Below are 26,279 nucleotides of genomic sequence, written 5' to 3' on the forward strand. Positions count from 1 at the left end.
TTTATTGCGGCCCTTTTTTATAATAAATACAAACTGTCCATCCATCCATCATCACAGGGCCATGTCAATAAAGTAGTGTAATGAAGGAGGACTTGGCCCAGCATCCCCACCAGCAGGGTCTTCATGATCGCTATGATGGATGAAAGTGATAAATTCGTGTACCATTTCTGGCGTAATCCAGTTACGTCTATTCATGGTGGGGGGTAAAGCGGTGGTCGTGGTGGTCGTCGTGGGCATCGTGTCATCGGTGGGCTGTAGGAAAGGTAGATGAATAGCATGGATCAGCCCATCGCTCTTCAGACGATCCTCTTCCTGGTGGTGGTTGGCCGTTGTCTGCTTTTTCGTCGTCGCAGGCGTTTTCTTGACCCTCAATTCCAACGTATGAAGATTTTGATCCATCGTATGCTGATTAAAATGAACGAGAATACCAGAAATTTGTGCCCTGGTCTTTTCAAATAATCGCGGGAGATCCACATCATTCAACTGAATGAGAGTGTCCTGACATTCTTTAGCGGTATAGTGTTCAAGCTCTTTGAGAAAGGGGTCTGTGTGGTCGAGAATGCATGGAGGGTGTGCATCAGGGCAGTAGCGTAGTATCGTCTCGTGTAGATGCGTTTGCAGACGGGTTGTATTGTATTTGTCTAGTAAAAGGATGGGTAACTTGTCCTCAATGAAAGCTGGCAAACGGGAACGGGGTGAGTCTCTACAGGGTCTACAGAGGACATCTTTTTTTTTTTTTTTTTTTTTTTTTTTTTTTTTTTTTTTTTTGCTGCTACTTACAACCCACGGCGCCTTTTAATTGTCTCTTTAAAATCTGTACATCTACCGGCGATGGTACTTTTGTTGTTTTCTGAGCTGCTTTGTTTTGATCCTCCTCTTCCGCTTTGTCATCCAAAGGTTTCTTTATCTTTTTGATCCGCAGTTGAATAGCATCACGAAACTGAAATGATATCCTTTTGGATAACTGTGTATAGGCTTTATCGTAATGATCCATCAGTAAATGTTGTGCGAATAACTGTATGAATTTATGTACATCGAACGTTGTGTCTGTTGTTGTGCTGGTTGTAGCTTCTGATTGGATGCTTTCATTGGATCCTTTTGTGTGCTCGTCATTAAAAAATACTTGTTGACGATGATAGAGTAGCAGCTCTTCTTTCCGGGATAAAGAAGGCTGTTGCAGTTGGTATATCATAGAAGAAGAAGAAGAAGAAGTCTGTATAAAGTAGGATGAAATGCATAGTATAAAAACACTTAGAGTATACAAGGTAGACTTCATTCTATCAATCTATAGTTACAAATAAATGACAAACAAAAAAAAAAAGTAAAAATGATAGAAAAGAGATAAAGAATAAGCTTCTTTTTTTCTTTCTACCCCTCGAATAACCCACATGTAGTAATTTACGATTCAATAAAAAAAAAAGAATTTTGAAAAAATGAGCAGTTTAACCAATGAAAGAGCACCCACTACTTGTAGACAGCCTATCTTGTGATCCGTTCGAGAGTTGCAAACACAAGTTTCTTGGCAATCAAGCGCTCTGTGAGCTACTCTTGTTCGTTGTACAGATGGTAAAGTAGGCTACCCAAATGCTGAATACACTCTTTGTTGGCCATTTGAACGATAGAATGTGATTTGTTGTTGACTGATCAAAGGCATAGACTCATAAAGACTTTAGTATACAATGAATCTATTTTGATTTTATTTTTTTTTTAGTCGATGATTTCCAATGGATGATTTCCTTTTGGAGTAAGTCTAAGTCTTTGTTTGTTAATTATTTCACATGGATCAGACACTTCTAGGCTCTGCCTTTCATTGAAAAGTGTCACCTTCTTATGTTGGGTAAAAGAATCTCGCATTCGCCCCCACATTTTAAACAATTCCCTTTTTTCCTATCTCTACCAAACTTTCTAACAAAATAATCGGCTGCATAAAGCAAATGTCCGGTGCTTTTTTTTTTTTTTTTTGTTATATATATTTCAATAGATGAGAGTGAGGATGTAGGTGTAGAAAAAATAGAATAGAGTGCTACCTTTTTTGTTCAAATATAAAAAAAGACGACTCGCCAAAGGACATGCCTTCTGTGGTGCGGGCTAGTGGTGACAAGACGGAAGTAAAAGCCTCTTCATGAACAGGCCAATCCGTTGATGAAGAAATATGGATACGTCCTGATTTCATTCAACGTTCCTCGGGTCTGACCAGCGTCTTTTTTTAAAAGGTTTTTGTTTGTCTGGATACGTGTATTGGCAGGGGGGGGGCCTCTTTGCTCGCGTCACGTAACGAAAGAAACTGACCCCACGTAGAATGAAGGAATGCAACATAGTCACCCCTCACCCTCGTGATAGAGGTCACTATCAAAGTCGTGAAAGACGTGGCTGCTTCTTTCTTACGCTTGGATAGTGACTCTCTGTGTCTACCGGTAGGACATGCTATCGTCTTTTCTCCTCCACGACGAAACTGTCAACAGAAAAATATAAATAAATAGAAAGCTTACCTTTCTGAAAAAGACAATTTTGAAATAAAAGAAACAAGATGATCGGTAAGGCGAAACGAGGGTCATAGCGGTAGAGGAAAATAAAAAGAGAGAGAGAGTTTCTTTTTTCCTTTCTCGGAAAGGAATTGTGTTCCTGAATTTCCTATGCGAAAAACCAAAAGTAAGAAACCAAGTGCATCGTGGAATTTTGTGGAGACGGGGAGAGGGGGTAGGATTTTTCAACCTTTTTTTTATATATATATATATATGTTTGAAGGGAGGATTTTTCCATTTTTTTTCCTTGGGGTTTGTTTTTTTTTTTTTTTTTTTTTTTTTTCTTTTTCTGGCGTTGTGTGTGCAAATCGAAAGAAAATAAAAAATGTAAGGTAAAAGAATTCAGATAGATGACGAAATAATTATAACAAATAAAAGATATATGAATAAAGAAATAAATATGTAGTCCCCCAAAAAAAAAAAGAAAAAGAAAAAAGTTAAAAAGCATTAAGAAAGTAATTATATAATAGGGTTAAAAAAAAAAAAAAAAAAAAAAAAAAAAAAGAAAAAAGAAAAAAGGTTAATAATTGGCCCAACTCATGGGCCTTGCAGAAGTGGCACCCGTCGTTGCCGTAGTCGCCGTAAAAGCTTTATTGGAATAAAAGGACAGGTTTTCTTCTTGTTGTTGAGGATGACATCGGTTTAAAGTATAAGCCAAAGGATCCCATGATGACTGGGAAAGATTAGTGAAAGTGTCTTTGGAAGTGGCTGCTGCTGCTGCTGCTGCTGCTGCTGCTGTGGACTGACTGCCGTAAAAAAAGTTGTAGTAGCCTCTTTGTCGGCCAAGATACGAATCATGATTCGAATAGAGTCCACATGGAGGGAGCTGATTCGCTGTCTTTTCACTACGATTGCTGTTATTGCTATTATTGTAGTGTGAACAATGTTGTTGTTGTTGGTGTTGCATGAGATGATACAATGCAGGTGGTGGTAATAAAGTAGACTGATGATTGGCTGTCGCTTTGGACTGAGAGAAAAACTGCAGATATCTCTTTCGGGAATTCTCCAACTGTAATCTGAAGGCAGTATCATCATCCCAGAATTCATCATTAAACAAACGATCACTGTTTGTAGCAGGGGTAGCACGAGAAGGTGAAGCGTTGTCATTGAAGGACTGTATGGGTTGTGGATAAGGATCCTCACTACTGGAAGAAGAGGTGGCACGTTGTTGCTGTTGCTGTTGCTCATAAGAAAACAAAGAGTGATCTACCCAAAGGTCATACGGACTTGTCTTGCTGTTCTGGGACGACACGTCCATCAATCCTAATATCTGTAAAATATCTAGAATCAACTGCTGCTGTCGTTGACTACTGCTGTGCTGCTGATAATACTGATAAAGCTGTGCACGATGTCGACATTCTTCCAACAGATGTTTCCAAATACGATAGTCATAATCACGTACAAACAAATTGAAATCCAAGGCCTCCAGAAACTCTGCTTCCATCACATTCAAATCGTGTACTTTCATCCCACTCACATCACTCCACGTCTTGTTGGTAAATGTGTTGTCATCCAGAAATTTATTGGCTAGCATCAAAGCAACAATAAACAGGCGATATTCAGATCCTTCTGCTCCTTCAATCGACGGATTGGATTTGAGTAAAATAGCAATGTACTTTAGAGATAAATAGACTGCGGATTCTTTCAACTGTGTCGATGTCAGCACCTAGAAAATGAGGGAGAGCCCCATTGAGTATTTACGAATGTTTACTTTTTTTTTTTTTTTTCCGTGTCTCGCGATTGGCTTCTATTTTTTTTTACCTGATAACAGAATTTCTTGAATGCAGGGCTGGCATTATTATAGTAATAATACGCAGAAGGATGCAGGAATGGCCCAGGATGAACATGACTGTGAGGGCTAGTGGTGGAAGAGGGTTTTTTGGTCTTTTGCCACATCCAAGAAGTATTCCCATAGACAGGCGAAGAGGAAGCAGAACTGTGGGGGGTATCTGCTGATCGAATCATCTTTCGTGTATGCCACATTAAATAAACCATCATGGCTGCAAAATCTGCAAGCTGACTTGTATCCGAATCATTCAACCTCTTGATCGTGGAGGGTGTAGAAGGTGGTGTGAATAATAAAGAGGACTGCTGTCGTGGCTGCTGTTGCTGCAATGTCTGCTGTTGCGGTTGTTGCTGCGGTTGCTGCTGATGGAAATAATGTGGATGATAGGAATGATGATGAGGGAAATGCCCCAAGGTAGCTGTGGAAGCTGTAGCAAACATGATTTGTTGGGGGAAAAGTTAAAAAAATGAAATAAAAAAAAAATCTTTTTCGACCCAACCACCAGAAAAAAGGGTCAATTGAGATCAGTTAGATTGATCTAACAATCTAATTGAAAAGAGGTGAAAAAGATTAAAAAAAAAAAAAAAAAAAAAAAAAAAAAGTAAAAGAATAGTCTGTTCAACTAAACTAATAGTTTTTTTTCTGTTGATATAGAAAACGTTAACTGAATAACTATTTTTCTTATCTCCAAAAAGAGAGAGAATTTTCTTTTCAACGAGGTGAAAAAAAAAAAAAGAGAAATATGGAAAAAAATGAAATAAAAAAAAAAAAGAAAAAGAATAGTAATAGGTAAAAACGGCTGTGGTTTTTTTTTTTTTTTCTTCTCTTTTTCCTATTTCGTTTCCTCTCTTTCTCTTGTTTATCAGTTGAATTAAGAAAAAAATAAAAAAAAAAAAAAAGTAAAAAAGGAAAAAAAAAGGAAAACAGCTTTTTTTCACATTTTTACAAAAAAAAAAGCGGGTAATCTGATAGCCTCACGTGATTGAATTTGAACCCACTTTTCTCAAAAAATGCACATGAAAAAAAAGTAGGGATGCTTTTTCCTTTTGACCCTGAAAATCATCATACGTGGGGGGTGGGATCATTTTGTGATAAGCGCAACATCGTCATTATCATCCTTTAGAATAGAATGCGACTTGTTCAATGCAACCAACAGTAGCGTATTCCCCTGACGTTCAGTTTTGAAAAAAATAAATAAAAGAGCAAAGCCACCTTGGATAGGGTAAGCAGAAAACAAAAAAATTCTTACGGATAGCGGGCCAATAAGCCGGTGATGGGTAGGGAGGATCCATTTTTTTTTTTAGATAGCGATGAGTAAAACCACGATGGTATGCAAGAGATGCTTTCTGTGTAAGGTTATTGAAATTTGGGCTATATGGGAACAGAAGGGAATGAATGCAATTCATTTGTTATGGAGCTATTCAGGTAAGAAGGATCTTTGCTAAAAGTCCAATCCTATTACAGTACACATTGTCACGTGAGATTAAGTAAGCTGGGCTGTAGAGTGCATGAAATTCAAGCAAAAGTTTTACCTTTTGTAACGCTGTCAATTCTATTTCCATGCTCTTAAAGTCATTCTCTAATTGTTTAATGATATTGTCCTTTACGTTGAGTTCAAATTTTAAAGTTTCATAATCCTCTTCTTTCTCTTTCAAAGCATCCTGTAATTCCGTCTTTTCACTTTCCAAGGCCGTCTTGTTGAGCTGCGGACGGGAGATGGGCCTGCTGCCTATAGGCCGTACATCACGGGTCTGTTCTGAAGATGGGTAATCCGTCTCTTGCGCTTTCTCGTCTGACTCGCCATGGATAGCTGTGGACGTGGAGGATGCTGATGACGACAACGACGACAACGACGACAAAGACGACGACGACGACGACGACGACGATGAAAATAGCTGTTGATAGAGTACATTGATCACTTGCACCAAATACTCATATTCTGGTCCTATGTGGTTCATTTGGAACGTCTGTTCTTTCCTTAGCTGATTCAATTCATGTTTTTGCTGCAATAGATCCTCTTGTAATAATCGATTGGCTCGTTGTAATCGGATATTTTGTTCTATAGATAGCTTCAATGCACTTGTATTCTTCACTAGATCGGATTTGAGCAGATGATGGGTCTTTACAAGTTGTGAATTCTGTGCGGATAATGCTTCGATTTGATCGTTGAGTTGTAACACTCGACTCTCCACGTCTCCTCTGCCCACCGTCGTCACGGATGGCCTGTGATGTCGAGGAGACTCATGACAGTTGCAAGAACATGTCTGTAGTTTGACATGACGTACTTCATCCATCTTGACGTCGGCGGTCGAGGATGCTGCTAATGAACTTGTTCTCATCAACGTGTTTGAGAGCATCCTAAAAATAATAGTAATTTTTTGTAAAAAACAGATAAGCCCGAGTTACAACTTTATGAAAAACAACCACACAAAAAGTGAAAGTGTGTCAATAGAAGCTTTTCTTTTTCAACTAAATGAAAAAAACAATGTAACATAAAAAGAAAAAGGTAGCAGAGCTAATTTAATTGCTCTTCATCAAGAAGGTCTCCTTTTTCTTCTCTTTTGAACAATAAACTCTCTCTCTCTCTCTTTCTTCTTCTCTCTCCTTTTGAACAATGAATCTAGACAATATCATTGATTGCATTTGCATGCCTGCAATGAAAAAAAACAGGTCTTTTACTTTTTTTTATTTTTTTTTTTCTTTTCTTTTAGACAATGGCTTGAAGCATCCAATGGGTCATTCAGTGGATGGGGATATCAAGTATCTCTTGTTGAAAGCAAACGAAAAAGGAAACAACGTAGATCAAAACCCTTTTTTGCGACAAAGGATAAACGGTTGGCGGAAAAGAGAAGATAACGTTTTCTTGTTACTTGTGTGGCTTGACTTTTATTTTTTTTTATTTTTTTTTTTTGCGGGACTCAATACGAAAAATGAGACAGATAGGGCAAAGCAATGAGAATGGATTAACATAGTGTCCCTATGTTTGCCAGAATTTTTCATGTTCAAGCCAGTAAAAAGCGTATCCCATGTTGCATGAATCCACGAGATTTATTTTATCCTCCATGCTTGGGCAACCATGGCCAAAAGGGAGAGAGGAATTTCTTTCTCATGCAAGATGATTAAAAAGAAATGAATCCTATTTATTTGTGGACATGGAATGACATTTTCTTCGCCAGGAAGAAAAAAAAAAAAAAAAGACAATGCGTTTTCTACTTATGAATGGCCTTCCGTTATCCTCTTGGATGGCTGCCTTAATGATGTAATGCGTAATGTTTGGTTTGAATGTTCGGGGACGCGAATGTAGCATTTAGCTGTTGTTGTTGTTGTTCTTGTTGCTGGTGGTGGTGGTGGTGGTGTTGTACTTGGAATAAGCTTTTTCTTTACTTGACGCTTAGGATGTACATTCTATCGGAGAAAAGAAAAAGGATAAGTAAAAGTAAGGGGGGGGGCGGGCGTGGGGCTTACATCAAGTTGAATAGGTTTGTATGAGAAAAAAAAAGTACCTTTTCAACAGCAGATTTCCTTTTTGTCATGACCCTAGAGGAAGGGGAGGGGTAAGGGGCGTACCCATGTGACCTAGGAGGGTCATGATCCATTCGATGATGTGGATGATAATGATGCTGCTGCTGCTGCTGCTCTTGTTGTTGTTGTTGTTGTTGTTGATGTTGTTGTTGTTGTTGTTGTTGTTGTTGTTGCACTTCGATATCAGTATCATACGGCGCATTGACGACGAGAAAAGCCTCCTGTTTTGCTGCTACCCTAATTTGAAATTCGGAAATGTCCTCCACAGTCAAGTAACAATAAGAAGCATGATTTTGAATCACTTTATCGATTTTTTGATCTATTTGCTTTTTGAAGTCTATCAATTGCTTTTGTTCCATTTCCAAACTTTCATTATGATTGCGTAACGTCTCGAGTTGCTGTTGAAGAGCAAGTAGCGAGGACGGTGGTGCGTTCGTGGCTGTAGTAGTAGGAGAAGCAGTAGTAGTAGTGCTGTTGGCATTGTCCTCTTCTGCGGAAAGGGTCGTATTATTTCCACTACATAGTGCCCATCAAACAGAAAAAGTGTCACTTTCTGAATGGACGCATCAATCATGTATATATAAAAGTAGGATACCTACATCCATTTGACATGGTTTTTAGAATTCTTTTCAATCAAGCGTATGCCCTCAAGCACGTTGGTGATATCATATATGCGTCTTTTTTGCACCTTAAGCAAAGTGGCCGCTCGATTTAAATCCAGCTCACCATGTGAGCTGGATCGAAGCAATGCAATAAACTTTTTCGTCAACAATCCCAAGGAGGAATCATATCGGCAAGACTGTTGTGCTGTTGCTGCTACGGATACTGCTGCCACGGATGCTGCCACGGATGCTGATGATAAGCCTAACAAGGACGACGGTTGTTGTTGATGCTGCAGTTGCTTGGGTGGTGATAGTGGTGGTGGTTGTGGTGGTTGTCGTTGAGGAGGAGATGGAGGATGATAAAATCCATGCTGGTGATGACGACGACTTTCAAACGACTCTACTGTGGAAGGAAAAGGCTCTTCTTTGGTCAAAAAGGATGTGCCCTGAAATTCTTTACCCATGAAGCTTGTTGACTCCTGTGTCTGTTGTGGTGGGTTGTACGATGATGTTAGCGGCGTTTCCATTGAATAAGAATTCAAAGTTGTTTCTTGATGCTGGGTTGTTGTATGAAGCGTCATTCCAGAACAAAGTGAAAAATACAAAAAAGAAAAAAAAAAAAAAAAAAAAAAAAAAAAAGTCAAAAGAGAAAAGAAAATTCAGAGGGGAAGCGGGAGGAAGGGTGTTTGTCCTTCAACATAAATAAAAAAAAAATCAAAAAATCAAGGAGGTGATCCACAGAAGAAACGGCAGCGACCGCCCACGACTCACTGTACAATCTACAACTTATATTCATACACATTCTTCTATTCCAGCTTGAATAAACGAGGTTACTTTCTTTGGGGTCTGAGAAGCTCTGGTAGAAACAGCGGTGTCGTAATAGCTGGGTAACGACTGTCTCATTGTCCATGGAGTTTATTGTAAAAGAGCCATCTCCCCTTGAAAGCAAAAAATTAAAATTTCCCTCCTATTTCTGTCTATTTGAGCAAAACGTATTTTTTGAACGGTATGTCCATGGCGCACTCTCAAGCAATAGGGGGGCATGAGCTTTTTTTCCTTTCGGCCAAGAACCCATCCATGTCTTTACAGAAACGAACACAGAAAAACGAGTTTTTTGTCATGTGTATCACACCACACGATGGCTGCCCTTTTAACACGTACCTATATATGTCTATATAAAAAAGTGCCCTCACCTGTCATAGCACCGTAGCATTGTTACACACAGGATGAGAATTAAGGTTCACAGTAGCCTGTAAAGATGCATCATTCTATAAAGATCTCCAAGATTTGCCATTTGATGTAACCTTATCAAACGAAAAACCCGTTGCCCAAAGCGTGTGTACTATCCAAGGTAACATCTTTTTTCTATTGAGGTTGTTTCATCGCTAACCACTACAAGTATCTTTGCGCCCACACATCATCCTCTAACGTCTATATAACCTATGCCTCCTTCAATGATTTACAACCATGACCCTTGTTATTAGGTACAGAGAGAAAATCGATTTACAATCTATAGGGAGCTACTTTATTCTTCAACGAGTGCTAATGCATGATGCGTTCCTAAGGCTAAATCCAATACTCTTTTGCCTATATGGACATGCTTTGGCTTGAACGAATGCTCACAATGCCCTTGACCTAGTCTACCACTGGCTCCATTCAATCCCCATGTAAACAATTCTCCATTGGCTAAATGAAACAAGACAAAAAAAAGAGATACGTTATTAGCACGGGATTTATCCATAAGGTTTGCTTCCCCCCCCCCTCCCCCTTATGTTTACCGGTAAGGGCCGCAGCGTAATCCGTTGCGGCATAGATTCTTTCAACATTTTCCAAGCCATCTACTTCCGTCAGCTGAAGTGTCTGTAGTGTGTCCTTTCCCAGACCTAAAGCTCCATAGCCGCAGGTGTACACTTTACCGTTGTCTTTTAAAAAGACAGAAAAAGGGCCTCCAGCAGCAACATCCACTACGTCTTGGGCTCCTTCTATTGTCAGTGGTTCCAGTATCTATTCCTCCCCCACCCCGCCCCACCATAAAAACAATCCCCTCATGCTTTGAGTACCCCGAACTCTTGTCATTTTCATTATGCGTAAGGCGACAATCGCTTGATAACACACTTACCCTATCGATGACTTTATTTTGAGCGCCTTGACCATATTCAGAATTACCCCATGTCCACAAAGAACCCGTCTTGTCGAGCAGCAAAGTAAAATCTGTAGACGTCGACATTTTTTGAATCGGTAAAGACAACGGTAGCTTCGATGGCAAACATTTGTCTTCTGTGCCTTGTCCCAGTTGTCCATCCGCACTCCATCCCATACCGTACACTTCATCCTCTGTAGAGAAAAAACAAGAGTTCGGTTACAAAAGCAACAACCCTATGAATATCATCCAACTCTCCACGGCCACTTTTTTTTTTTTTTTTTTTTTTTTTTTTTGAGGAATCTACCTGTTGCAAAAATCGTATGATCCAACCCACAAGTGATCTGCTGAATGGCTGTTCCAAATGGCACAAGCTGAGGTGTATCTTGACGCACGCTCTCTCCAGACGCAGCAGTGTGTTTATCTTTGCCCAACCCCAGTTGTCCAAACATGTTGTTTCCAAAAGAGTACAATTGGGTATCTAACATCATATCATACAAATTTGTCATTATCATGGGAATGCCTCATTTGACATGTTTCATCACAATCCATCGGCTTGCCTCTTCTTTCCCCTACCCTTCGCCTTGTCTTGTACTACAATATGTGAATGCTCGCGTCCACAGGCCAGAAATTGAACACGGGCATCCTCCTTCCATTGGCGGGCACTGAAAACGGTGGCCGTCGGGGCAGGACAAGGACGTCCCAACTGTCCACTTTGGTTGAGTCCAAAAGAATGGACTTGGTGATGGTCAGTAGCTATCAAAGAGTGTCCCCATCCTGCCGCTACATGAGTGACGATGCTATCATTTTTCTGTCGTTCAAATGGGGGGTTAACATCAGCGCTGACTACTGCCTTTTGGTCTACGAAGAAGAAGAAAAAGAAGCTGAATAGCTTACATCAAGAGCATAATCTTCCTCACTCTCTAAACGAGTAGGCTTTGTAAATACTCGATCCATGTGCCCTTTCCTCAAAGGTAAAGCATAGGAATGTCCCCAACCGTAAAGCACTGGCCTTTTTATCGCCTGACCATGCCCATACCTAACTCCTGATCTCAACAGGCTGCTCATCTTGAACGTCAATCGGAACGAGTAAGTAACAAAGAAGAAGGAGAATAAAAAAAAACCCCCCAAAAAAAGAAAAATAACCAGGCCCATTGATTTTGACAGCTCGCCTCCGTCGCGTGTCGTGAAAACAAGAAAAGAACAGGCCCCCAGCCCCACTTCATACAACGAAGCGGTACACTCAAGATGTACAATGGTTTTTATCTACTTATAGGTCCCCTAGCTATCATAAAGGGTGCTTTTACTCATTATTGGATGCTTGGAAAAAAAAAAAAAAAAAAAAAGGAATGGCCAGTAGCCCTGTATCCCGTCCCCCCTCCCCAGAAAATGCTGCTTTGATCTGGGTGACAAACCGAGAAGTGCATAAAATGAAAAAAAAAAGATAGGCTTTCAAGACTTGGCATTTTTTATTTCCGGTTTTTAGCTCACTTGTAATGACAGACAACATCAACAACACATTCAGCGCTCGTTATGGAGAGCTTCCTACCTTACAATTACCATCGTTTTTACAATTTCTCAAGCTTAAAAATTTTCCACTTAAAGTCTATCCTGCAGTGAATGAACCCACGAGACCCACCAAAGACACATTATTCATCTATGGTCCTGGCCATCGAAACAGTCAAGCCAGCTTTGATGTCGATTGTCTCATCATACAGGTATGAACCCCACCTCGATCGCTCACACTTTTGGAGAAACGCTGGTAATTAACTCATGGCGCTTTTCTATCAGACGTATTTGAAATTCTGCGGCGTCGATTTTGATGTCGACTATATCAATGAACCAGCAGCATCACCTTCAGGTACTACTTTTAAACACTAGCGTAGAGAGACAGAGTATCGGTTGAGCCTCATGATTTTATAATGTAGGCAAACTACCTTTCTTGGCAACAGTAACAGGAGCGATTTATGACGATGAGGAAATACTAAAGTGGATCAAAGAAACAAAGGTGAGAAAAAAGAAAAGAGTCCATGTTGTGTTTTTGGCACTCATTGGTTTGGCATGAATGGATAGCCTATGACACAAGAGCTAACGACAGAGAAGGACCGAGAACAAGCAAAAGCGTTTTTATCTCTTGTACAAACTAAATTGAAGGCAGCACTTGTAAGTTCCCCCACATAGGACAGTGAGATGACGTCTATCAAAACTAACATACGTTGGAAAAAAAAAAAAAAAAAAAGGATTTCTCAATGTGGTTGGAGCCTTTGAATGCAGATCAAGTGACAAAAAAGCTATATTATCGACACACACCTACACCCATCAATAAAGTGGTTGCCTATAACAAAAAGAACACACTTATTCAGCATTTGCTAACGGATCGAGATATATTAGTGAGAGAAGAGGTAACAGGCTAGCTACAGGGTTCTAGATGACGACGAGAAAAGACATATTCATCACGAGCTTTTTTTCCCGAAAAAAGATATACCAAGATGCTGCAAAGGTATTACAGGCTCTGTCTGTCAAATTAGGAGCAAAGGAATACTTTTTCAACTTGAGGTAACCAACAAAGGGGTCAAACAAGAGAATGACTCACTACGCATATTAACTCTCTTTTTTTGCTGTCATTTACTCCAGTGAGCCTACCTATATCGACGCTGTTCTATTTTCATTTTTACATTGCATTCTTAGCGCCCCTCAAATTGTCGATGGAGAGTTTTCTGTAGAAGACAGAAAGCAAGCAGCGACACTGAGCAAATTAGTCCGTAAGCACGAGAATTTGGTGAAATACGCCAAATCGATTTATGACCGCTGGTGGAAGTAAAAAATATTGTTTATTGTGCCCCCCCCCCATTTTCAAACGGATCAAGTAGCATTGACTACTTTATTTCAGCCTTCACGGCTTTTGTTTCTGTTTTTTCGCTTTTTTCCCCGCTTTTTTGTACTGTTGTTTATTGTCTGCGTCTCTCTCTTTACGTTTGAGCATGAATTCGCTCTTTTTGTTTTCTTGCAGAGGGTCTTGAGGTAGTTGACCAAGGCTGATGGTTGCGTTGTAAGTAAGTTTCCTTGTTTCTAATCCCACCCCCAGCCATGTGAGTGACTCTGATGCTACGTATGAAGGGAAAATAAAGAGTGCTTCTTTTTTTTTACCTGCTTTTTTAAGTAGTCGCGGATAGTTTGCAGTGACAGTCGCTTCAATCTGGTCGTGTGTCATTCCAAACATACTTCCTCTAGCACATCATACAACACAGACAAAAAGTAAGCTGCTCTATCCACGGGCATGGATCTATTCACAAGGGGATTTACTTACAGAATGCGTAAATCGGCTGGACGTCTGATTTCTAAAGCTCTCGTTGCTTCACTTGAAAAAATCAGGTTATGCCCTCTTGTCACTTCTACTAAACGCCTCACATTACTGTAAAACATGAATTTTTTATGTGGATCTTTTCGGAAAATACGCATTAGCATGAACACTCTATTGCAGTTGTGCTTGTATGTGTGTGTGTGTGTACCTCGGAAGGATTGTGAGTAACATATTTCAAAAAATAGACCACGATTCACCGCGACCTGCGCGGAAACAAAGCTTGGTAAAACTCTTGTCTTTGCCAAATCTAAAGAAATCAAATCCACTTCCAACGTTTGACACGCATGCTTGCAGATATCTATATTCGTGGGTCTCACTGCCAAGATATCAATCTGAGGATAGGCTGTACTCGATGCCTACACAATGATGAACCTTGTTAGCAAAAAAAGCTGAGCATCGTCGCCTTTGAAAGAAGGAGTCGTGCGCAAGGATGTTACCAGTTGATAATTTCTCTTGGGATCCTCCACTATCAACGTCGCTCTTGTTAGTTGCTTCATCTTTTTCAGTTTGTCCAAGGCTATTGGTTTGATAGGCTGGAAAAACAAAAATAGGTCAATCCCTCTTTTTCTATTTACCCCTCGATGAAATGTGCTTTACCTTGACAGCTGTCAAGTTATCTTCAAGCAATAGATTGAAAGCAATCATACTATTGGGATCAACTATCATAGATCAGATCAGCGTCCCCTCATCTCTATCTCTCCATCGTTTCAGTAGGTTCCGGTGAATTACTTGTATCAATGCGTTGCAAAATTTTTTCAATGCGTCGTTCTTCTACGGCATCGTTGTTGTTGTGGAAGGGTATGTTGAAATCGTAAAACATGATCGGATCGTGTTAATGACACGTTCTTTTTGGCTTTGTTTTTATCTAATATGAACGAAAATAGGAAGCGCCAAAAAAAAAATAATCCTGTGACTCCATTTTTTTTTCGTTTGCAAACGATAGACGTAGACGATCCAAACAAATAAACAAACAAACTAAGCCGAGGACACTTGGAAAAAAGTGCATTGATCTATGCGTCAGTGTATTCAATGAAGGGTCATAAAGACACTGGTTGCAAATTCGTTAAATCAATAGCATTCACAGGCTGCAACACTTATTTGCAGCATTTGTTTAAAAAAGCTCTACGCCCTTATTTGCCCCTCAGGCTTGAATTCGTGGATCTCTTACTTTCGTGTTTAAAGTGAAAAGAGATGGATCATTGAACAGAGTTTCCACTACTGTGCTGCATAGGGCATAACCCACTTGAGAGGCAAAAGACCACGAATTGAGAGCATAAAAAGAACACTTCCCTAACGAGTGCGGTCGGAGACTATCACATCATGTGGTTCCGTTTTACTGAAGGCACGTCGTTGTCTACGCGTACACTTTTTTTTTTTTTTTTGGAGCAAAAAGCCACCAACGAAGGATGAACAAAGAATAAAGTGATAGAACGTTTGAAAACCTCGCATGGCTCACCAAACACACACACACACTAAAAAAAAAACCCGGCTTTTTGCAGGGTTTTTACAGGGCTCACTCAGCGTCCGAAATAGACTATATTTTATCGTTCAGAAATTTTTTTGTACCAAAAAAATTACTCATTTTTATTATATATCATTACCATATGCTAAATTTATGTTTAGGATTTGTCATGAAAAAATCAAAAAAATTGGTCAATGCGGGCAAACATGACAAATTGCCCTGTTCGCTTGTCAGATTTTGATCTTCAGCCAAAAAAAAAATTGGGTTGGCTAAGAGAAGGGCCGTTGACAAAAAAAAAACATGTGGTAAGTCTCCATGAGTGATAAAACAGCATGAATGTGTTTGTTTTGCTAGATTTCAGATTCATAATAAAGTATTTTTCGTTGATTTTGTCAAACACGTTCAACTATTATCCGTAAGCAGTAAATAATTTGATAGATTTCAAATGACTGTTTTTGTTGACTTGTAAACCTAGTAAGACGTTTCTAGAAAACGAAAAAAAGGCATTTATCCCAACGTTTGTGCAGAATATGGCAAAAATGGATAGTCCCCATTTTACTTTTTGAACATAGAAAGAGGAATAGAGGGGCTCTAAAACCTTTTTGCACAAAATCACGGAACCGCTTTTTTTTTCAAAAAAAAAAAAAACCTGGTCGAACAGAAAGCAGTTTTCTGTCCTTTTCGTTTCGGTTTCATTGGTTGACCAGCAAAAGGCTGCATGTTATAATCACCGTGATCGTCTCAGCTTCAATCTGTATCAAGTCGTAAAGAAACCTAGCATTCAATAAAACGCGTCGGATGCTTGTCATCCTTCGTTACCGACTCTTCCTTCTAGATACGCACCTTCCGGAGTAGATTATCTTGAGATCAAGAACGGCTATCTGCGTGCATCCAGTTGTCCATACCCTGTGCAGCCACAGTGATGTCTGACTCAGCCATGACAACCATGTTTGTCAAACATGTTGTAGCACCTGAAAAAAAAAAGGTCTTTTTGCGCACCTTGTGCTTTTTTGAGCCTAATTTCAGGGACACATTTTTTTCTGATTTGGAGGCCTTGACGCGTTACTGACTGTCTCTCTACTTCTCTCACTGCTATTTCTTTGCAGAATCAAACTTAAACTCAAACTCAAATTTGAATAAATAGGATTGAACCTGAGGGACCGCCTTCATGTTTTTCATAGCAGTGACTCATTGAGTAGAAAAAGGGTGTCACAAATTTTTGCGAACCGCTACAATCGCTTCCCCAGATTTTTTCAATTCTGTTTGAATTTAGAATGGGTAAGGCGAAATTTTATCTTTTTTCAGGCCCTTGTCTTTTTCAGACAGACAGAAATATAGGATATTCAACAGTTTACAGAAAGGAATGAGTGGAAGAGGGTTTATGTTGTTTTTGAACGGGGCAACAAAATGTTCCTGTCACGATGTCCTCCATCGTAGCTTGATCAGTAACTGCAGCCGATCTCGGTATGCCTACCACACCACTCGACTTTTATGTCGCGAACCACATGACGGCCAAGGAAAGTTGGGAAGGCCCTTGTTGGATAGTACAGTAGGCTTTAAGCGTTCAACCAAACTGAAAAAGCGAGACTGGGGAGCAGGCGAACCCAAGCAAAACGTCAACCACCACCACCACCAGCAGCCTCGTCACCATGGTCATAAAAACAGCTACAATGATATGAATCCTTCCAATAGAAAGATAGCGCCCAAAAGAGACTGGAGTAGACCTGTTGAAAGGCAACAGCCAAAGAACAGTGGCTTGGAAAGAGAGACAGAAAAATCATCATTGAACCGTCCCAAAGAGAAAAAGAGAGAAACAGTAGCAGAGAAACGAGAACGTCGAAAGAGAGAGGAGGAAATGGCAGCATTGCAGCGTGAAGAAAAAAAATTGCTTGAAATGAGAAAGAAAAAGTCAAAGCAAAAGGCAAACGAACAGGACCATATGAAAGACGTGTACATTCCAGAAATTGTGAGTGTCAGCAATCTTGCAAGAATTCTGGGCATAAAAATGGGTAAATCCTTTGTTTAACCTGCAGAAACCCAACGTCTATGCAATGACTAAGCATTGATTGCAAATCCATAGAGCAAATAATAAGAACCATGGAGGAGTTGGAATTGGGCAATACTTCACATGATCGCAGTATGTGTCTACATAACTATCAGAGACGAAAGGATCTTGGTTAACGATGACGCATCGTGTTTGCTCACCTTTCTCTATTTTCAACAGTGCTGAATAGTGAGGATGCCAGTTTGATTGCTATGCAACTTGATATGAACCCTATTGTAGATTCCAAGCAAGCCTTGGATCTATACCCAAGGTGGGTGTGTGTGTGTGTGTGTGTGTGTGTGTGTGTGTGTGTGTGTGTGTGTGTGTGTGTGTGTGTGTGTGTGTGTGTCTCTCCTTTAGCCCCTATCGATCCACTCATTTTTTTTTTCTCACATGGACATATTATGTATAGGCCTCCGGTGACCGATCCCAACCTTTTAAAAGTTCGTCCACCCATTGTTACGATTATGGGTCACGTAGATCATGGTAAAACAACTCTGTTGGATACATTACGTAAAAGCTCTGTAGCGGCAGGAGAAGCAGGCGGGATCACGCAGCATATTGGTGCCTTTTCTGGTAAGTCAATTTTTCCTCCGCAGCCACCCCTCCAAACAACCCCCCCCCTTTTGGGCATTGTCTATGAAGATCCTTTCTTTTTTAATGAAAGAAACAAAAAAAAAAAAACCAAAAACAGAGCTGCAGGAAAAACAGAAGGGCCTCGAAAGCTTAGCTAATGCTTGGGTAATTTTTTCAATTGCTTTTCCTATAGTTAATTTACCGTCAAACAAACGAATTACCTTTTTGGACACTCCCGGTCATGCAGCCTTCTCAGCCATGCGTCAAAGAGGTGCAAGCGTAACAGATATTGTGGTATTGGTGGTTGCTGCGGATGACGGTGTGATGCCGCAAACGATCGAAGCCATCCAACATGCCCACGCAGCGAACGTACCCATTGTGGTGGCCATCAACAAATGCGACAAACCAGGAGTCAATACACAAAAGGTCAAGGAGGAATTGGCGAGATACAATGTGCATTTAGAGGAAATTGGAGGCGATGTGCCTAGTGTGGAAGTGTCTGGTTTGACGGGTAAAAATCTTGATCAGTTGGAAGAGACGATCATCACGTTATCAGAAGTGCTCGAGTTGAGGGCAGAAAGAGAGGCTACTGCGGAAGGGGTTGTGATCGAATCTCAGATTGAGAAAGGTAGGGGCAATGTCGCCACCTTGATCGTTCAGCGTGGTACATTAAAAATAGGCTCTGTGGTTGTTGCGGGTAATACATGGTGTAAAGTGCGTTCCATGACAGATCATCAAGGCAAAACATTAAAGGAAGCATTACCCGGTACACCGGTCAAAGTCATTGGTTGGAAAGATGTCCCGAACGCAGGCGATGACATGCTAACGGCTAAAGATGAGGTAAAGTGAACAGTGGTAGTAGTCATCAAGCTGCAACCAATGATGCAGACATAAAACTGATTATTTAATTTTATGGAAAATGAGAAAAAAAAAAGCAAAATAATTTCTAATGCAACCCCCATATGTTAAAAATAGAATCAAGCCAAAACGGTAGTGGATAATCGAATTGCGCGCCAGGAGAGAGAGAAGCAACTCCGTGATTTGAATCTTATTAATAATAAGAGACAACAACAACGAGAACAATTGGAACGAGAACGTTTAGCGGAACAAACTTACAAAAAGGAACTCTTGATGTACCAACAAGGCTTAATTGAAACGATTCCTGAATCAATAAAGAAGCGAAGAATGGCTTTGTTGAGACCGTCCACACCTGAAGAAGAGGGTAGTGACCATGGTGAGAGCGACCTAATTGAACTGAAAGCCGTCGTGAAAGGTAATCCTCTGTACTCTCGTGGCATCACGTGCATAGAACCTTAAATCCAGCATTATTAATTCTTAACTTTTTTTTTTTTTTTTTTGCCTTTTCGCTTTATCTGACAGGTGATGTAAGTGGCACAGTTGAGGCTGTGGTGGATTGTCTTGCAGGATTGCAAAACAAACAAATCCGCGTTAAGGTGGTTCAGAGTGGGGTCGGAAATATCACCGAAGGCGATCTTCAGTTGGCAGCAGCTTGTGATGGCCAAGTCATAGGCTTTAACGTAAAAGCAGACAAACAGATAAAGGCTCTAGCAAACAGACTCGGTGTGCCAGTGAAATCATATTCTGTCATATACCGGTTACTCGAAGAGGTAAAGGAACAACTGAGTGATATGCTGCCCCCTGTCATCACGACACAAGTGGTGGGCGAAGCTGCATTGTTGCAAGTGTTTGATATCAATGTAAAAGGAAGAGAATCTCGTCCCGTTGCTGGTTGCCGTGTGACCAACGGTTCTATAAATAAAAACAACCGAGTACGCATAGTTCGTAACAAAAAGACGATATGGGAAGGTAAAGCCTTTTTTTTTTTAATTTTGACTCATAACGCTGACGTAAAAATGAACTATGGTTCATCATTGGAAAAAAATACCTTCCTCCACTCCCCCCAAAAAAAAACCCTAACATTTCTATATTGCGTTTTTTTATACAAATAGGGCAATTGAATGCGCTTAGACAAGTGAAAAAGGATATTGCTGAAGCCAAGAAGGGCTTAGAATGTGGCATCTCCTTTGAAGGCTTCAATGACTTCCAACCTGGGGATGTGATTCAAAGTTTGACGACGGTTGAAACAAAGCAAAAACTATAGGTGTTCCTTCTCCTATTCTGCCTTTTAATATACCACTGTAATGCTTATTTCATATTAAAGAATTGTAATCATTTAGAATAAACTTTTTTTTTGCTTACCAAGACAAAAAATGAGAGCCCAAACCCAGTTTTCACCATCATGATCATCCAAACAGCGATTCAATGTCAGAATTAACACTCCGATGTAACAAAAAAAGAGGGCACTAAAAGAAAAAGAAAAAAAGAGGCCGGCCTTTATAGCGCCTGATTGGATGAGCAAGTTGTGCCTAAATTTAGCCGGTAGGAAAAAAAAACCTATAAATACTGGTTAGAAAACTGCTTTCTTTTTCATGAATTTCTATTTTTCTCTGTACTTTTCTTTTATTTATTGTCCCCATTTTTTTCCACTGATATTAAGAAACCACATAGTCCTTTCGCCATTCTTTAAACAATAGCATACGCCATCCCATCTTACTCCTCTTGTCAGCCAGTATTCATTTCAAATGTCAAAAATAACGCAAAGATTGTCCCAATCACGTTCAGTTTCAACTGCTTCAACCCAAAGTTCGACCAATTCTTGTCGTTCTTTCTGGTCTAAATTACATAAATTATTTCACAAGTCTCGTCAGAGACGCAACTCTGACTTCTCACGTCAAACAACAGGCAATTACAGCAGCTCCACATTATCAGATGAATCGATAAAAACAGTTGAATTCGACGCGAGTGGCTCTTCATCAGGCAGTCGACGCCATCGAAAACAGTTGATAAGCAGTCCCGAAAAGGAAATTCCCCAAATGATTATCCCGCCCTTCAGTCCAACCTATGCCAAGTCAAACGAATTCCCTTACTCTAACTTCTATGTTAAGTTACCAGACGGTAGATGGATGATACGTTACAGAGATGGCAACAGAGAAATCTTAAGAACAGATATTCTAGAAGGTTACATGGTGTGATCCCCTTTGTTACGGATGATGAATTGAGTGTAACAGTAAAAAAACGTTTATTCTCTCTCTATTTATACACGCACAAGTCTTGACATATACAACAAAGCAGCAAACAAAAAATCTGTTTCTATTTTTATACCATTTTTGAAGAGTTATCATTATTATTTGATAGTTTACAAAGCTCTATACCTTTAATTTGCTTTCATTTATTTCTGCATTTCCCTTTACAAGTTATTCCTTTCTTTATAATTACATAATATCATTCGCTTGTTCTTTATCTTTCTATAACCGTTAATGAATCTATTTTCTGCGACACTTCTTTTATCGTTTTCAATAAAGACCAAACTCCTTATTTATTGTGCATCTTCCAAACAGCTAATTTTGTCCTTTTTCATCTCCTATATGGAACCAAAAAAAAAAAGAAAAAATAGATGGGTCCTGCATAAGAAAAGGTTTTAAACTTTTCCTCATATGTCATTTTTCGTCAGAGAGCGTCTTGTAACATTGTCATTGCATTGCCTTGTCTTGGTCGACTACTCGTTGGTTTACCCATTCTCACCCATGTGCGTATGCACACACATCCAGGCTTCAATGATCAACGTGTTTGTTGCTGATCAAGATTAAAATCAACACCGAACGATAACGATGCCATGTGTTGAGGGTTTTATTTTTGTCATGTTTCTCGTCAAAAAGCACGCTTGAGGTGCTGATTTCAAGTCAGAGAATGTGCACAGACATACGCACACTCACACTCGTATCCTTTCGTGTTTGAAAAGAGCGTAACTGGCGTTAGGTTCCTCGTGGGCGAACCGAGGTTTAGCAAATGAATATCAGTAGGTTTTGTGGAGAATGACAGAAAGGAAGCACACGCTTTTCCATTTTTTTTATCAAAAGCCCGAAGAAGCACTTTTTTTTTTTTGATAATGCTCCTTTGCTTCAAGATAGCCATATCTTTTTTACTTGTTTATTAGGAACAAATACAAAATCATCATCTTTGTAAACTTTACGTTTCACATATATCATATTGACTTCGAATGTCATGTTGTACGTGATACGGCTAAGCAAGGACTTTTCTTTTTTTCTTTGCCATTTTCCCGTTCACTGTTTTTATGATCGATTGTTTATGTACGGACTTCGACAGAGCCTTAAGTGTGAAAGTGCCTTTGTTCTAAAAAAAAATTCATTTAAACGTGATTGAATTCCAAATCCAATAATTTTGTTGGAATTCAAGCTTTATTTTTAGCACGCACCACACATTTTTTTGGATCATTATCCATCTGTTTTCCACACAACATAAAGTATCGACCACACGAACCCACTGTGAGCGGCTGGCTGGTCTTATATTGGATAGCTCATCACCTTTTTTTTTTTCCCGCTTATGGTTAATTTAAGATCAATGTTGAAAGGGACCAGGGTCAGTGCGCAAATCTGTCTATACCATATTAACAGTTAGTAAGCAACTATGCCGGTTAAATTTGGCTATACAGCACTAAGATAAAAATGTAATCAAGATAAACGGCTTATCACTAAAAATGACGTCCGCTCAAAATTTGATCCAACGATTACGTTGCAATTCGTCCTCTAAGATGATCCGGGGAGAAGAGGGGTTTACTGGTCAAGAAGGTGGAGTTTCTTTGAATTAAAACATGACAATAACAAACATCCGAACTTGAACAAAAAAAACGCGGAATATCTTAGCTACGACTATCTGGCATTGGTAGCGTCTAGGCCCCTTGATTTCATCCTCGAAAAGCTGCTTAATAATGTTTGGTTACCCGGCTTACTCTTTGCTTTCGTAACATCCTTTTTGACGTACAGATTGACAGCCGACAATTTTATTTTTTTTGTACTCTAAAAATATCTGAAGTTGAAAGCTTTTTCTTATACAGCACTTTTGATAAAATTTAGAACGTTTTCATCCTCTTTTGGGACAACTTCGACAAAGAGAAGATTCATGTTTAATAAAATCACAAGAGAACATCTTGCTTACACAAAGTGTAAAATGAGTCTATTTATCAGAAAAGAGGGCGCGCGCGATTTGTTTGCTACTATCAGGATGCTGTAAACGCAGTGCAGAATGGCGTGACGACCTGATTACAAATACCATATTATTCTCTGATCATACTGGCATATTTCTTATATTTTTTATTTTTTGTTAAAGGCGTGCTCTGATTCAATTTGTATAGGATAAGACGTATCCAAAGTACCCCACGATCAGCATCATTTGCAAGCTAATTTGTGCGCGAGCGTAACATTTGGTAGGCCCTTTAGCAAACATGATGCCCTCTTGTTACTAGATGAAGCGTTCTAAACCAATATACGTTAAAAAATAAAATAAAATTGTTTAATCTATTGGAGTTTGAAAAAGCATCCAAAGCTACTATGGATAAACATTTCGAAAAACCACCTAATGATACATTAATTTTTATCCGAGGGGATGAATTATATTAGTGTCCTGGGTACCTAACTGCCCTGAAAGAGGGCTTGAAAAGCTTAGCTGTGACACCAAAGTATGCTTAGCAAGGGCCGAACTCATGTTTCTTTCATACTAATTTTTAATTAACTTTAGTTACTACACTTGAACCATTTCGTTATGCGGATAAGGAAAAATATTCACAAGTAAAGCGTACTGATAGTAGTATGAGTTTCAAATAGGTTACGCTTTAAATCAAAAGGAACGTCCATTGTCAATAGCTTCTTTTGAAGAAAATTGAGTACTAGATACCCGATGAGATACAGGCGATATAGAGATCGCGGAATACTGTATGAAAGTCAAAAAGTTATTTTGTTTCTCTTGTTCCAAAAGAAACAGATTAAAATTTTTTTACAATAGAACAAACTTGTCCCAAAATTGATTAAAAAAATTGCACCAAGAGCAACCAATAATCTTTTTTTTTTTTCGTTTTTAATTTTTAATTTTAATTTTTTTTTTTTTATTTTTTTTTTGTGTTATTGTATTCCTGCACAAAGCACCACAATCATCAATTATACTAATTGGGTTAAATTTTCTCTGTTTAGAAACCTAGCCAACAAGTGAAATCATTGATAATAAAAATCATTTGACGAAACTAGACCATGTTTCTTCATGTAACAATATAGCAAATGAATGTAAATGTGCTGTCATTGTGCGACGGTGACGCGAACAGGATAGGTCTTCATGAAAGGGCCGAACAATGACGACTAATATCGTAAGCAATTATCCGAAAGCGGGCTCTTAGATCAGTCGTATCGTTCTTGGTTACCTCGAAAAAAAAAGCAACATTTTGTCATATGGATTTCCACACTGCTTCTGTGTTTATCGATCTCCATACAAAACCTGTGCTGAAAAAAAATTGAAGGAAAAATACTCGGCAAAGAGTTTACCGAACGTGTTATAAACCCGGAATTGCTTGCAAAAAACTTTTTCATATGTATATTATTTGTAGATCTTGTCGTAAATCTATGTGGACTCCACTGTATAGCAACAAATAAGCCTATTAAGGCTGGCTTCTTCTATTTTAGCACCTTTTTTTGATCTGTCTAAAAATAGCTGCCCAAACAGATTGTTCAATTTCAGGCCGGGGAAATAAAATTAGCGATCATAACCTTCGGCCCTTTTACACGCGATTTTCAAATACTTATTGACTCCGAATTTACACGCCTAGATCTTTTTGTTTTCTGATTTTAAAGAGAAATACTACTATTGCGAGGCCCACTGGAAAAAGGTAAAGAATTGAGACTTAATTCACGTCTACTATATTTGCTGCTAAGGAGGCGCAAAAGTATATCAAGCAGCTGCTCCATCTTTTTTCGTTGCCTTAAAAATTGTATAAAACGTTCAGTATTTCTGCAATAATAAACGCTACTGAGAATTGCAAAAAAATTTCTGTAGAATTTTTCTAGAGGCTTCCAATTTTTTTCATCTACAAAACGAACCCAGCAAGTGTCCTATTTCACATACAAGTCACATCAACTTATCAATGATGACAGAGCATTGACCCTGGATGACAAAGGGAACAATAAAAGGATCTGCAATAATACTTTGTTAACGTTACTATCAGTGAAATAAACAAAAGCAAAAACGAAGTCTCTAAAATGATATTGCAGCGCATGTGGTGAGGTTTCTAAAGCAGGAAACGTCACGGCACAGGGTGTATGCATTTCAAGTCCTTGGACACATTTATTTGTGGGTGGTTGATTGAGCCCATAGCTGTATCACCAAGGCGCTGCGGTAGCTGTGACTGCCCAAAAGAATCTATTTTCATGTCATGTTCAGCAAAGACGTATCTTGCAAACCTTGTCATTATAGGCCTTGCTGAATATTGTCCTACTGTGAAGCTGTCAAACTTTGTATACATTAGAATGATTTGTGCAGTTTGCCATTATAACTGGCGCCTCTATGCTTAGTTTCATTTATAATTACCTTCTTTCGTGGACGTCTACTGAAGATTACTAAAGAAGTATAAATTCATAACTGATGTTCAATTTCTCTTACCAAGCACAGATCGGCCTAGCGTGCAATTTTTTTAAAGTTAATCTGTTTCGCGCATATTTACAAAGACAGCTTAATGTTATTATCCATAACGTAAACTACACCGCTAGTGATTCTGTAATATCTGATATGAAAAACAAACACCAGAAAATTTGCTACAGACTACATAGGACAGCTTTATGCCGTTTATTAACAGCTTTGGATAAATCATCAAAGTAGACAAAATGTTTGCGCTTTTCCCTTCAAAGATTTGTCTTTCAAAGTAGGCCTTCTTTTTTTGATAAAGTCAATTAAAAGAATTTTATGTCAATTCTTTCTTTGATAGACTTTAGAAATGACAGGCAGATTTTGTCCATCTGAAGACTAAAGTTGAGGAATATAAACGATATTGACTACCTTGCCTTTTACAAAGGCTACGTTGGCTATTTTCTGTTTGTAAAGTTCTTCTCTCGTATGGCAACACATGATGGATGAAAAGTTGGTGGCTTTCTTCGCAACCGTAAATATGGCCTTTTGGGACCCATATGCATTTTGTACCTATAAAAAGGGAAAATCAGTCCCTAAGAAAGTCAGAGTGCATGCTATACTATTTCAATATGTGAAAAAGGGGTGATGTATTCCTGATAGAAGCTTGTATTATACAATGAGCCAATTTTAAACAATAAAACGAAGAGTTTATATTACTGCTTCTCTTTTCTTTTTGGTTTAGTCTTGGTTGAGCAATCATAAGCATTTGCACACATACCCAT

The 26,279-nt window shown here is 39.1% G+C and overlaps 11 protein-coding genes across 11 annotated transcripts; 4 read left to right on the plus strand and 7 right to left on the minus strand.

Annotated features, from left to right (window-relative positions):
* Positions 1-51: 51 nt before the first annotated feature.
* BDF20DRAFT_826510 (uncharacterized protein) lies at positions 52-1,192 on the minus strand (the record flags this gene model as incomplete). The annotated part of the gene is made up of 2 exons (XM_053078083.1): positions 52-677; positions 781-1,192. The coding sequence occupies 2 exons, from the start codon at positions 1,190-1,192 to the stop codon at positions 52-54; spliced, it is 1,038 nt and encodes a 345-aa protein (XP_052932997.1).
* Positions 1,193-2,206: 1,014 nt separating this feature from the next.
* On the minus strand, positions 2,207-2,555 carry BDF20DRAFT_838689 (uncharacterized protein; the record flags this gene model as incomplete). The annotated part of the gene is made up of 2 exons (XM_053079195.1): positions 2,207-2,452; positions 2,490-2,555. 2 exons carry the CDS (start codon positions 2,553-2,555, stop codon positions 2,207-2,209), a joined length of 312 nt encoding a protein of 103 aa, XP_052932998.1.
* A 487-nt stretch (positions 2,556-3,042) lies between these two features.
* BDF20DRAFT_838690 (cyclin-domain-containing protein) lies at positions 3,043-4,748 on the minus strand (the record flags this gene model as incomplete). Its single annotated transcript, XM_053079196.1, has 2 exons — positions 3,043-4,188; positions 4,284-4,748. 2 exons carry the CDS (start codon positions 4,746-4,748, stop codon positions 3,043-3,045), a joined length of 1,611 nt encoding a protein of 536 aa, XP_052932999.1.
* Positions 4,749-6,793: 2,045 nt separating this feature from the next.
* On the plus strand, positions 6,794-7,427 carry BDF20DRAFT_118227 (uncharacterized protein). The gene has a single exon (XM_053074725.1). The coding sequence runs from the start codon at positions 6,923-6,925 to the stop codon at positions 7,262-7,264; it is 342 nt and encodes a 113-aa protein (XP_052933000.1). The 5' UTR covers positions 6,794-6,922; the 3' UTR covers positions 7,265-7,427.
* Positions 7,428-8,470: 1,043 nt separating this feature from the next.
* On the minus strand, positions 8,471-8,623 carry BDF20DRAFT_788456 (E2F/DP family, winged-helix DNA-binding domain-containing protein; the record flags this gene model as incomplete). Its single annotated transcript, XM_053076148.1, has 1 exon — positions 8,471-8,623. A coding segment is annotated over one exon (153 nt), but the record flags the coding sequence as incomplete, so codon positions are not given.
* Positions 8,624-9,957: 1,334 nt separating this feature from the next.
* Positions 9,958-11,640, minus strand: BDF20DRAFT_916143 (regulator of chromosome condensation 1/beta-lactamase-inhibitor protein II; the record flags this gene model as incomplete). The annotated part of the gene is made up of 6 exons (XM_053084413.1): positions 9,958-10,118; positions 10,211-10,436; positions 10,552-10,766; positions 10,880-11,053; positions 11,149-11,383; positions 11,470-11,640. The coding sequence occupies 6 exons, from the start codon at positions 11,638-11,640 to the stop codon at positions 9,958-9,960; spliced, it is 1,182 nt and encodes a 393-aa protein (XP_052933002.1).
* Positions 11,641-11,892: 252 nt separating this feature from the next.
* BDF20DRAFT_890567 (uncharacterized protein) lies at positions 11,893-12,810 on the plus strand. Its single transcript, XM_053082203.1, has 4 exons — positions 11,893-12,290; positions 12,364-12,433; positions 12,501-12,580; positions 12,646-12,810. Exons 1-4 carry the CDS (start codon positions 12,069-12,071, stop codon positions 12,751-12,753), a joined length of 480 nt encoding a protein of 159 aa, XP_052933003.1. The 5' UTR covers positions 11,893-12,068; the 3' UTR covers positions 12,754-12,810.
* Positions 12,811-13,465: 655 nt separating this feature from the next.
* BDF20DRAFT_916145 (RNase P subunit p30-domain-containing protein) lies at positions 13,466-14,753 on the minus strand (the record flags this gene model as incomplete). The annotated part of the gene is made up of 7 exons (XM_053084414.1): positions 13,466-13,641; positions 13,720-13,799; positions 13,880-14,012; positions 14,082-14,289; positions 14,371-14,466; positions 14,531-14,592; positions 14,663-14,753. The coding sequence occupies 7 exons, from the start codon at positions 14,751-14,753 to the stop codon at positions 13,466-13,468; spliced, it is 846 nt and encodes a 281-aa protein (XP_052933004.1).
* A 3,012-nt stretch (positions 14,754-17,765) lies between these two features.
* BDF20DRAFT_890619 (uncharacterized protein) lies at positions 17,766-20,480 on the plus strand. Its single transcript, XM_053082204.1, has 4 exons — positions 17,766-18,855; positions 18,991-19,288; positions 19,396-19,842; positions 19,986-20,480. The coding sequence occupies exons 1-4, from the start codon at positions 18,079-18,081 to the stop codon at positions 20,135-20,137; spliced, it is 1,674 nt and encodes a 557-aa protein (XP_052933005.1). The 5' UTR covers positions 17,766-18,078; the 3' UTR covers positions 20,138-20,480.
* Positions 20,481-20,663: 183 nt separating this feature from the next.
* Positions 20,664-21,068, plus strand: BDF20DRAFT_799062 (uncharacterized protein; the record flags this gene model as incomplete). Its single annotated transcript, XM_053076328.1, has 1 exon — positions 20,664-21,068. A coding segment is annotated over one exon (405 nt), but the record flags the coding sequence as incomplete, so codon positions are not given.
* Positions 21,069-23,966: 2,898 nt separating this feature from the next.
* On the minus strand, positions 23,967-25,995 carry BDF20DRAFT_990600 (uncharacterized protein; the record flags this gene model as incomplete). Its single annotated transcript, XM_053085324.1, has 5 exons — positions 23,967-24,239; positions 24,740-24,986; positions 25,462-25,490; positions 25,675-25,801; positions 25,927-25,995. The coding sequence occupies 5 exons, from the start codon at positions 25,993-25,995 to the stop codon at positions 24,115-24,117; spliced, it is 597 nt and encodes a 198-aa protein (XP_052933007.1). The 3' UTR covers positions 23,967-24,114.
* Between the last annotated feature and the right edge of the window lie 284 nt (positions 25,996-26,279).

This window comes from Mycotypha africana (assembly GCF_025528875.1).
Source record: "Mycotypha africana strain NRRL 2978 chromosome Unknown BDF20scaffold_10, whole genome shotgun sequence".
NCBI lineage: Eukaryota > Fungi > Mucoromycota > Mucoromycetes > Mucorales > Mycotyphaceae > Mycotypha > Mycotypha africana.